At 45.7% G+C, this 12,177-nt stretch overlaps 1 protein-coding gene across 1 annotated transcript in view; it reads left to right on the plus strand.

Moving 5' to 3' along the window:
- The first annotated feature begins 466 nt into the window (after nucleotides 1–466).
- Nucleotides 467–12,177, plus strand: part of SEC23A (Sec23 homolog A, coat complex II component) — a 308,648-nt gene continuing 296,937 nt past the window's right edge. Inside the window, exons 1-2 of the mRNA XM_029598498.1 lie at nucleotides 467–599; nucleotides 3,589–3,830. Of these exons, the coding sequence (XP_029454358.1) occupies nucleotides 3,610–3,830 (221 nt within the window). The 5' untranslated portion in view covers nucleotides 467–599; nucleotides 3,589–3,609. The remainder of the gene's footprint in view (nucleotides 600–3,588; nucleotides 3,831–12,177) is intronic.

The following is a 12,177-nucleotide window of genomic DNA, read 5'->3' on the forward strand; positions in this document are numbered from 1 at the left end:
TTTCCCAAAAGGGAATCGGGCATTCTTGCAGAGTTCAAAAGTTTTTCAACCATATAAGGTTATGCAATGATTACTGACATCTGATGAACTGTTTCTACAATGTGTCAGCACCATATTATAGAAAGTCATCTTCGGAATTTACCACAGTTTTCTGAATGCTCTCACCCACCTTGGGACATCACAGCCTACTCTCGGTCCCTGTACTTTCAGCCCTCAAATAGAAATGTTACTGCAGCTCTGTCTCCCTTAGGTCGGTCAACTTTACAGTCCCACTTTATAAAAGACATCATTCTATTTTTTTAATTAAAAAATTGCCTCTTCAAGTGTAACATGGAAACACCATTATTTTTCGGTCTCAACAGTGTCACCCAGGTGCCCCCCTGCCCTTCCCTCAACCTCCTTCTTCTGCTGCTGCTGCTGCTGCTCCCCTCCCCCGTTTCTTTGGCTCGCGCTCTCTGCTCTTTGACGTGGCACAGGCTGTAAAAACCGCCATGTTGCCTGCAAACGTCACTGGCTGCGCAGCGCGAGCGGCGGCAGTAGTAGCAGCAAAACCGAAAGGCTGACAGCAGTTTGGCAGTGGTAGGAGCAGGATCACACAGGTGAGGAGGGGCAATCACCGCGGAAGCAAAGTTTCACAAACAGTGGAAGTGGAAACCGGTTTGGCAGGTGGTGGTAAGCGCGCGGGGTGTTGGAGTGTGCCGCTTGTTTGTGCGCGAGAGAGAAACAGTGTGAACCAAGTCCCGCTCCTCTCGCCGGACGGTTGGCCGGGTCGAAGCTCCGGAGGGGTTTGCGAGCTCTCTCCCTGCTTCGGGAAGGAGCGCTAAAACGGTTGGGAGGAGCTGAACTATGGCTCTTGGGCCGGAGTTTGTGACCTGCAAGGAGCCAGTTTCACCTCCTCCTCCTCCTCCCCCCTATACTCTGTGCTATAATTGGGACTGGCCGGTTTGACGCGCCGGTGATGGATATGCTGTACACGTTAGTCCAGTTAAAACTTGTCGGGGGTACAACATAGAATACAGCCCAACTTCTAATTTCTTTACGCTAGCGAGTGGATCGCGCCGTTTTTGGAACATGAATACTTTTCAAAGCTGTCATATGTTTTTATTAGCACCAAACAAGAAAAGAATTGCAGAGCAATTCGTATTAGACCTTTTTTTTTTTTACTTCTAACACTAGTTTGGAAAGTTTAATGAGAAAAAATGGTTATTTTGTTTCAGTTTTGGGTTAGACCATCAATTTTTCTGCGATCAGATTATTTTGTTTTCTAGTTTATCCTGAACATTTGGTTGCTGTAGGTTGAATGGTTCAAGAGATAATGCATACACAGACAAAGCAAAAACATAAGGTTAATTATTTTCATAGACATAAGAAAGAAAGCTATTTTTATTATGGGCTTCAAGGTGATGTTATTGGAAGGACTTTTCTTAAAGAAGGACTGGACAAAAGTCCTAGACTGCTTTTTGCTCTATGTAAAAATTGTAATTGTGTCCACCCTGGTGAAAAATACCATCTTCACTAATTCCACTATCTGCAGCTCTACTCGTCTATCTTCCCTCCTAGCTTTAACTTCTGTCCCTGCCTTCCCACCAACCTACATACAATCCTTTCATCCCCGCCCCCCCAACCAACGTATATAAAATCCTTTCATCCCCGTGCCCCCCCAACCAATGTACATAAAATCCTTTCATCCCCCCCCAGCCAAAGTACATAAAATCATTTCGTTCCTGCCCCCCCCACCAACGTACATACAATCATTTTCCTCCCTGTCACCCCCCACCAACGTACATACAATCCTCTCGCACTTGCCCCCCACCAACATTCATGCATACTTTCCATCCATACTTCCACCCCACACACATACTTTTTATCCTTGCCCCCACATGTACTTTTCATTCTTGCTTCCCCAACTCAGATTCTTTCCATCCCTGCCTCACACACGCGTACGTACTTTCCATCTTTGCTCCTCTCACACACACACGCGCGCGTACTTTCCATCTTTGTTACACACACGCGCGCGCGTACTTTCCATCTTTGTTACACACACACACGCGCGCGCGTACTTTCCATCTTTGTTACACACACACACACACACACACGCGCGCGCGTACTTTCCATCTTTGTTACACACACACGCGCGCGCGTACTTTCCATCTTTGCTCCTCTCTCACACACACACGCGCGCGCACTTTCCATCTTTGCTCCTCTCTCACACACACACACATATCTTTGTATTTTAGCCCTTGGTGTAGCAGGCTTACTGTACAACTGTATGTTCTATAAGTTGTAGTTTAATTATCTAGTTCATCATTACATGAATTACATATATACAGGTTCAAGTGGCAGCTCTCATCCACATCTCACATAATTTTGCTATTCCAAATCTGGCCGCATGGCAAAAGAGTGCAAAAATCTGCTTGCACAATTTTGAAATAATGCATCTTTTGTTCAAGAATTTACTTTCCTGCAACAAGGACAAGCTTTGAGAATGTGCAACTTGTGCAGTCACATAGGGCACCAAACCCCCCCCCCCCCCAAATCAATCCAGCAGCTGGGCCTCTGAAGTAGAGCCATGGTCCCGATAGAGTTCATGTTGCCAAAGAAGGGTTGCTACTTCTTTCCATCCCCGTTCCAATGAGGCAAAAAAAAACTTGATGTCTAGTGCTGCCCCTTCCCACAAGCCCCATGGGGTCAAAGTACTGCTGCTGCCACCGCTCCTGCCAACAGGAGAGTAGTACTGGGGGCCCAGCACTTCTAAATTCCATTTCCTGCTGCCAGTACCTCTCTTCTGCATGATATGCAGTCTGAACTGCACAGAAGAGAGAGAAATGCCAGCAGCAGGAAGCAGCGTGTAGAAGTGACAGGTCCCCCCAGGGCTACTCTCCTGTCAGCAGATCAGGAATGGATGGTAAAACTGAGAAGAAAAAGGGAAGAAGGTATGTAAGGGGACGAAGATGAAAAGTATGTATGTGGAGGGGAAGCAAAGATGGAAAGTATTTGTGCTTATGGAGGCAAGGATAGAAAGTTTATGTTGCACTGTATAAAATGAAGAACTGGAAAGTGAAAATTTAAACAAGTCTGTTAAACTCTACTGCTATACCAGCAGCCCCAGCTGCTGCAGAAACAAGAAGCCAGTCTGGTGTTTTCTTCAGAATTCCCTGTGTGTTTCCTCTGCTTTTGGTTTTTAGTTGCTAGGCACAGGTAACAAATGTGTCCCCCGAGAGGGTTACCCTTTTTCTCACATGAATACTTCTTGATTAACGAGGACATAGAACCATGCTTCAAAGGGAATTATACACAAGTTTTAATCTTGAAATGTTTTGTATGAATTAATAGTCTTATTTGAAATAATAGACCATGAATGTCAGGAATTATCATCAGCATCTTTGTAAATGTTAACAAGTCCAAAAGAACACAACTTTATGCGATTGAACTATTGTGTTTTTTTTGGTAACTGATTTGAAATTGTAGTTTTTTATATACATTTTGATGATGGCTGTATATACAGTAATAATGAGACCTCCAAAATAAAATGAAAAATGTTTCATAGCAAATAAGTTTAAAAGTGATTTTAATGTCTTTCTATTTCAGGCATAAGAAAATAATTTAACAATGACAACTTTCCTGGAATTCATCCAGCAGAATGAAGATAGGGACGGAGTTCGATTCAGCTGGAATGTGTGGCCTTCAAGTCGTCTGGAGGCTACACGAATGGTGGTTCCTGTGGCTTCTCTCTTTACACCATTGAAAGAGCGCCCTGATTTACCTCCTATTCAGTATGAACCAGTTCTGTGCAGTCGAACCACCTGCCGTGCTGTTCTGAATCCCTTATGGTAATATTAGATATCTTTCTAGATATATGTGTGTCCTTGAAAATCAAAACCTGAGATAAAATTATAAGAGTAGCAGGTTTGTCGCTTGAGAAGATCAACATGGCCCAGCGAATGTCACCAATTAGAAACAAGCAGCCAAAGAATCAAAGAATTAGATCATTGGTGTTATGCAGAAAGAACAGAAAATGATTTAAAAAAATACTGCTTATTGTACAGCATTTATGGAACCTGTTAGACACTTTTATGCTACCTGCTTGTAAAAGAAAAATGCCATTCGTCATCAAATGCCATCTGGAAGTGTCATTGCTGAAGCACAAAAATCCTTTAATAATAACTAGCCTCCTGTGTTAGAAGCTGACAACACAAACTGTTTCATAAATTAAACTGTGAGCATCATATGCAATTGTGTACATAACAGTCATTTGCAACAAGTTTCATCTACATCTGTGAATTTATAATCATAGGTCACTTTGTAATTGGGCTCTTCCTCTGCATTCAGGCAGGCCAATCCACACCAGTGGTCTTATCTGCAAGTCCTGGAGTCGATGACTACCGTGTTGGATGTTGTTCCTGGGGCGAGGGTGCAAGTGGGCACCCCTTGCTCTCCTGGTGGAATCTGCAGTCATAGGATTACATGATGAGACTCTGATTGCCATTGGAAGTAAGCATTCTGTTGCAGTGGTGGTTACAAGTGGATCATCTCAGGAAGTGGGTTTCCTTGGAGACACCAGACTGGTTATTGCTCACAATGGATGTGGGTCTTCTGCATTGGGGGCCTCCCTGTCAAGAGTTTGTGGTGCAAGGTTGCTGGAATGCCAAGGAGCAGCAGTGGACCATCAATCTGCTGGAAGCTTACGCGGTAAGGGTAATGTTGGACAATGCCATTTGGTAACCTACATCAAGCATTGAGGCGGAACCAGAAGCCAATAGGTGTCTGAGGTAGATGTGATCATGGTGTGAGCAGAACAACATCTCCAGGAGAAATCTGCCTCCCACATTGCTGAGAGAGACAATGTACGGGTCGACTTCTTCGGTGGGCAGGAGCCAGGAGAGTGGGAGTTTTCAGATGAAGCCTTTCAACTACCTAGTGACATGCTGGGGTCACCCATATCTGGATTGCTAGCAACCTCTGGAAACGCTTGGGTATTACAGTTTTTCAGTCACTGCGGGATCCAAGAGCATTGGGTTTCAATGCTCTTTCAGTTCTGGCCGTGGAGCGGGGTGTCCTATGCCTTTCCGCCATGGCAGAGTATAGACTCATTCGGAAGATTGCATGTCAGAATGAAACTGTATTTCTGCCGTGGTATGCCGATCTTCAGAGACTACTGATGGTCAGTCCTCTCAGTCTGCCACTCAGGGAAGATCCTAGCGCATCAAGAGTCCATACTGCATGATGATCAGGTCGGTATTTTGTCTTACAGTTTGGCTCTTGAGAGGGCTCGGTTGCTAGAGTGTGGTTCTTCTTCTGCGAGGATTTCCACCTTGCTCTGGGCCAGGAAATCTTCTCCATCTCTAGCTTATGTTAGAGTTTGGAGGTGGGAGGTACTCATTCTCTCAAGCTCGAAATTCCACTGATACTGGAATTTTTATAGGAAAATGTGCTTAAAGGCTTGGCCCTTAACACTTGTTCTAGGAAGCACGTCAGTGGTGGAACATTGTCTTTCCATTCAGATGTGTCCAAGTTTATGAAGGGAGATAAGCATTTACATCCTCTGTATTGGCTACCGGTGCCTCTTTGGGACCTTAATCTCATCTTGAGTGTGGTTTTTTTTTTTTTGGTGGGTCCTACATTTTGGTCACTGCGTGGTATCTCCTCTTTTTTTTTTTTTTTTTTTTAAATCAGCCTATTTCCGTGCCCATGCTGGACAGAAATGGAGATAAGCATGATTATCCTCTGTTACATGCCATGGATGTCAAGCTAAGTACTTCAGACTTCCTGAAAGATTTGGTAATCTTTATCATCTGTGTGTGCTCCATGGTGGACTGATGCAGTGGACAATTATAGCTCAAACAATGGTTCCTGAGGGGGACAACTCAAGAGGGCTGGCTGCAAAAGTCAGCACGGATATCCCCCGAGGGGGATACAGATGCTTCTTCTGACTCTTTTTTTTTTTCATCTGCTTTTGTGGTTGCCGATGTCCCCTTGCCTAGTCAGGTTAGGGCACCTTCTGGCAGTATAGTGTGCGGAACCTCTGCTGTCTCCTGTCGAGATTTGCCGAGCAGTACTTGGTGGTCCTTATACACTTTCTTCAAGCATTGCCGCTTGGACGTGAGGGCTCTGGAGGATGCAGCTTTCACACGTGTGGTGTTGACAGGCTGCGGTCAGCCTCCTACCCTTTTTTTGGGGAGTAGCTTTGGTACATCCCACTGGTGTGGATTAGCCTGCCTGAGTGCAGATGAAGGGGAAATTACTACTTACCTGATAATTTCTTTTCCTCTAAGCAAGGCAGGCCAATCCACAACCTGTCATGGGCAGCTAAATTGCTTTTCATTTGTCCCTGGTATGCAAACAACAAAGAATGTTGTTCCTGTTCATTTATTTGAATGTCTGGTAAGTGACATAACCAGCCCCTAAATTTAGTGCATGTTAATTCTGTTGGCTGAGCTCAGTGTTCCCAATTGGTTGGAAACATGAGTGGTTGACTGTTAATAGTCATGTTTAAGTATAATTAGTTTTGTCCATGGGACTTACAGATAAGACCACTGGTGTGGATTGGTCTGCCTTTCTTAGAGGAAAGGAAATTATCAGGTAAGTAGTCATTTCTCTTTTAAATATAGCATTAACACTGTCCACTATTCTTTTTTTAGAATTTGATATGTATATAAAAGACACTTACCTTAAAGCCTGCCCTTAGATGAGTTATGTCAAAGAAGGTCTGTCCCGTATTCCGACGCTGGCTCAGTGGTTCAAATCCATTTTATTCATAAGAACATAAGAAACTGCCATGCTGGGTTAGACCAAAGATCCATCAAGCCCAGCATCCTGTTTCCAACAGAGGCCAAACCAAGCCACAAGAACCTGGCAAGTACCCAAACACCAAGAAGATCCCATGTTATTGATGCAATTAATAGCAGTGGCTATTACCTAAGTAAACTTGATTAATAGCAGTTAATGGATCTTCTCCTCCAAGAAATTATCCAAACCTTTTTTGAACCCAGCTATACTAACTGCACTAACTACATCCTCTGGCAACAAATTCCAGAGCTTAATTATGCAATGAGTGAAAAAGAATTTTCTCCGATTAGTCTTAAATGTGCTACTTGCTAACTTCATGGAATGCCCCCTGGTCCTTCTGTTATTCGAAAGTGTAAATAACCGATTCACATCTTCTCATTCAAGACCTCTCATGATCTTAAAGACCTCTATCATATCCCCCCTCAGCCGTCTCTTCTCCAAGTTGAACAACCGTAACCTCTTCAGCCTTTCCTCATAGGGGAGCTGTTCCATTCCCTTTATCATTTTCATTTCCCTTCTCTGTTACCTTCTCCATCGCAACTATATCTTTTTTTTGAGATGCAGTGACCAGAATTGAACACAATATTCAAGGTGCGGTCTTACCATGGAGCGATACAGAGGCATTAAGACATTTTTCTGTTTTATTAACCATTCCCTGTACCTACCCGGATCAGTCCATACTCCTGGGTTTTGCCCCCTCTAGCAGATAGACAGAGAAGTTCTAAAGGACTCTGACTATATAGCAGGGCGCCACCTACAGTCCATCAGTATTTCTCTGTCTCTAGCAGATGGAGTAGGAGCAAAACCTACAGTCTGTGATAGGTTTTTTTTTGTTTGTTTTTTAAAGCTATCTAATAAGAGTAAGATTAATTAGTTTTTTCTTTATGAAATATTTTCTTCAAAGAGGACAGAAATGAGACAGGCTTCAGCCTCCCATGGGTTGTCAGGTTCTGAGAGGACCATCCCCCTTGGTTTTAGAGGCAGCTGTGGCTGTGGATCGAGGGCCCTACTAACAGCCTAGTGCAGCACTGGGGGTGATACTGGAGAGCTTGGCTCACTCCCTCCAGTTGGACCCAGGACCCGGAGGCTATCGAGAGAGTATAAAATAAAAAAAATAAAATTTTCTTTTTTGTAAGTTTACTTTTTCCTTTCCTTTTCCTGGACTCTCCCTTCCCTTGCGGTCAAGTCGGGTCCCTCCGTTTATTTTTTCGCCGGCGTTTTCGTTTATTTTTAGTGGTGAAAAGTTTGAATTCTTCTGAGGTAAAAATGCCACAGAAGTTAACTTGCCATGCTTGTGGAGCCGCATGTGCCTATCGAGGGACAGCCTCTGTTCTGTGTGTCTGGGGGAGAGGGAGCTTCCACAACCCCTAAGGGGGTTGTTTTACGGGTCCAGTCAGTCTCCGGCATTTTTCAGGACTTACAGTCTCCTTCTGTCATCCCGTTCCCACTGAGTGCGGGAATGGGCGTCATTTTGAATTTGCTCGAGTTGGCGAACTCGTCTCCCGCTGCCTTTATCCCCTCAAACAGTGGTCCCTGAGTGGGGCAACTCAAGAGGGCTGGGTGCAAAAGTCAGCACGGATATCCCCGAGGGGGGGTACAGATGCTTCTTCTTCTGACTCTTTTTCATCCGATTTTGTACTGCTTCTCCACAGGGCTTTTAAGGCACGGAGAACAGGGAAAAAGAGAGCGCAGGAGAAATCCTTACTATCGGATTCTCCGGCCAGGCCTAAGAAATGGGTCAAGCCTCATGATGAGCTTGAATCCTCTAAGTCTAAGCAGCCTTTGAGGCTAGTGACTCCTCAGCCTGATTCCTCTACTTCCACGGATTCTGACAGCCTGGATAGAGTGGATGAGCCTTCGCAGCCTCCACGGGGGGGCTGATGGAGACCCGGACCAGTCTCAGGGGGTTCCCTGGGGGTCCCATGTTGTGGAAAGGGACGACCCGAAGGTAGTCCGACTCTTTAGGAAGGAAGAGTTAGACCCTCTCATTCCAGCTATTTTAGGGGAGTTGGGTATTGAGGCTCCCCATGAAGAATCTTGGCTGGGATCTTCAGATCCAGTATTGTTGGGATTCCGTGGACCTCCCTCCTCTTTTCCTTTTCATTTTTCGGCCACGGATTTGATTTTCAGTGAATGGGACACCCCAGACTTTGGTCTGAAAGTTGCAAAGGCTATGGACAAGCTATACCCTTTACCAGCGGAAGCTTTAGAGCTGCTTCGTATTCCCAAGGTGGATGCAGTGGTGTCGGCTGTTACTAAAAAGACCACCATCCCGGTTACAGGTGCAACTCTTGAGAGCTGCAAATCCTTGCAGCTCTCAAGGATTTGCAGGATAGAAAGCTGGAGCTTCAATTAAAAAGGATTTGTGAAGTCTCTGCACTTGGAGTCCGAGCTGCTATGTGTAGCAATTTTTCTTTGAGAGCGGGTCTTCGTTGGTTGCAACAGCTTCAGGCCAATGATTCGCTGTCAGAGGTAGAAGCCCTCTGAGCTGGCCGACTTGAAGCTGTCATTGCTTATAGTGCGGATGCCTTTTATGATTTACTCCGCACATCTGCTAGAACCATGGTATCAGCTGTTTCTGCCCGTTGTCTGTTGTGGCTACAAAACTGATCGGCAGATGTTTCTTCCAAGTCCCGGCTGGGATCTCTTCCTTTCAAGGGCAAACTGCTGTTTGGTAAGGAGCTAGAGGATCTAATTCAGTCTCTGGGAGAGAATAAGGTTCATCGTTTGCCGGAAGATCGGCTGAAGCAAAGGGGTTCTTTTTCCTCAAAATCTCAGTTTCGGGGGGAGGTCGAAAGTCTAAGGCTACTCAGGCGGCCACTCCCTCCTTTCGACAGAATTCCAATAGGCAACAGTCGTGTTCTCAGACCTTTCGTGGCCAACGTTTCAGCAGACCGGATATGTCCCAGTCCGCACAGGGCGGAAAGCCTTCATAATAGACCAGCAACTTAGTATGAAACCGTACATCAACTCCATTCTCAAAACAGGATTTTTCAAGCTCAATGTACTCAAGAAACTCAGACCCCTACTGTACACCCAGGATTTCCGCACAGTAATACAAGCCACCATAACCTCCAAACTAGATTACTGCAACGCACTCCTCCTAGGGCTCCCCCTCTCTACCATAAAACCTTTACAAATGTTGCAAAATGCGTCAGCAAGACTCATCATCACAAACACACGTAAATTTGAAAACATTACCCCCATCCTCAAAGACCTTCACTGGCTCCCCGTTCTCCCTCGCATTCACTACAAAACCTTGACCATAATGCACAAATCCATACACGCCCACAACTCCAATTGGCTCGACATCCCCTTCAATTCCCCACAGTCCACCTGTCCCACCAGATCCACCAACATGGGCACACTACATGTTCCCTCTCTGAAAACAGCCCACCTCTCTTCCACTCGCGATCGTGCCCTCTCTATTGCAGGCACCTCTTTTTGGAACTCCCTCCCTATACACATGCGCCTCAAACCATGTTTATTAATATTTAAAAAGAAACTAAAAACGCTACTATTCAAACAAGCCTATCCAGAATAGATCCCCCTCTACCCCATCCCTGCACCGCTTTATGGTGATCACAACCTCCTTATATTAAGGAACTAATTATTCTGTTAACTTATGCTTGTTCCTGTTATGTTCATCTTTCTTTCCACGCTGCTCCTTGTTATCCCCTTCCCAGTTCGCTTCCCCTGTTATGTATTTTCAAGCCTTTTTGTTCAAATGTAAACCGGTATGATGTCCCCACTAATACCAGTATATAAAAGTTTCTAAATAAATAAATAAATGTCGGTCCATTCCTCGGTTCCAGTAGTCGGAGGCAGATTGTTTCTGTTTTATGAGGAGTGGACCAAAATAACATTGGACCAGTGGGTTCTCTCTGTGATAAGACATGGCTACGCTTTCGATTCTGCATGCCGTCCAAGTTCCTAGTTTCCCCATGCGGGTACGCAACCAAGCGCTAGGCAGTAGAGGAGACGTTATAGTGCTTGTTGAACCTCAGCGCAATCATTCCTGTTCCTCCGTCTCAACAAAGAAGGGGCCGTTACTCCATTTACTTTGTGGTTCCAAAAAAAGAAGGAACCTTCCGACCCATTCTCGATTTAAAGTGAGTCAACAGGTGTCTTTGGATCCCCTGCTTCCATATGAGACGTTGAGGTCTGTCATCGCTGTGGTCCGTCAAGGGGAGTTTCTGGCGTCTCTGGATCTGATGGAGGCGTATCTCCACATCGGGATCCGATCACCAGAGGTTCCTGCGATTTTCAATCCTGGGACGTCATTACCAGTTTCAAGCCCTGCCTTTCGGCCTAGCAACCGCACCCAGGACATTCACCAAAATAATGGTTTGGTGGCAGCACAGCTTCGTTGAGAAGGATTATTGGTTCATCTGTATTTCGAGGATTGGCTGATTTGAGCGAAGTTGGAGGGCCTTTGCCAGGAAGCGATCCACTAGGTGCTTCAGTTGTTACAAACGCTCGGATGGATTGTCAGTCTGGCCTAGAGTCGGCTAATTCCCTCCCAGCCATTAGAATATCTGGGGGCCCTGTTCGATACATGACAAGGCAGAGTTTTCCTGATGTCAGAATGCATTCTAAAATTACAAGGTTAGGTGCAGGTATTGTTGTCCAAGCATCCTCCAAAAGTTTGGGATTATTTACAGGTCCTGGGTTTGATGACCTCGACATTGGAACTGGTTTCCTGGGCTTTCGCTCACATGCAACCTTTGCAGTCTGCGTTGCTTTCCCGATGGAACCCAGTATCCGAACAATTTCACCTTCCCCTTCCACTGACGGAGACTGCTCAATCCAGTTTGGATTGGTGGCTGCTTTCAGACAACTTGACCTGCGGAGTTCCCTTGGTGGTTCCGGCGTGGACGGTAGTGACTACGGATGCCAGCCTTTCTAGTGGGGGTGGGGGGGGGGGGCAGTGTGTCAGACAAAGTCAGTACAAGAACAAAGGTCCCAAGAGGAATCTCAAGGGTCCATCAATCAGTTGGGAACCAGGGCGGTTCGACTGACCTTACAGAAGTTTCTTCCATTCCTCAAGGGGAAGTCGGTCCGTGTACTGTCCGACAACATGACCACAGTGGCTTACATCAATAGTCAATTGCTGGGGTCGACAACGTTCGCGTGGATTTTCTCAGTCGACATCATCTCGATCCAGGAGAGTGGGAACTTGCCGACAAAGCTGTTCAGCTAAATTGCGACCGGTGGGGCACTCCTTGCATGGATCTCATGGCGAAATTCAAGAATTCCAAAGCTCCACGCTTCTTTGCTCGCCGCAGAGACATGGCAGTGGACGGAGTAGATGCTCTGGTGCTTCCTTGGCCGACGAATGTTTTACTTTGTGTTTCCTCCTTGGCCCCTAATCGGCAAAGTGCTCAGACG

This window comes from Rhinatrema bivittatum, chromosome 4 (assembly GCF_901001135.1).
Source record: "Rhinatrema bivittatum chromosome 4, aRhiBiv1.1, whole genome shotgun sequence".
Taxonomy (NCBI): domain Eukaryota; kingdom Metazoa; phylum Chordata; class Amphibia; order Gymnophiona; family Rhinatrematidae; genus Rhinatrema; species Rhinatrema bivittatum.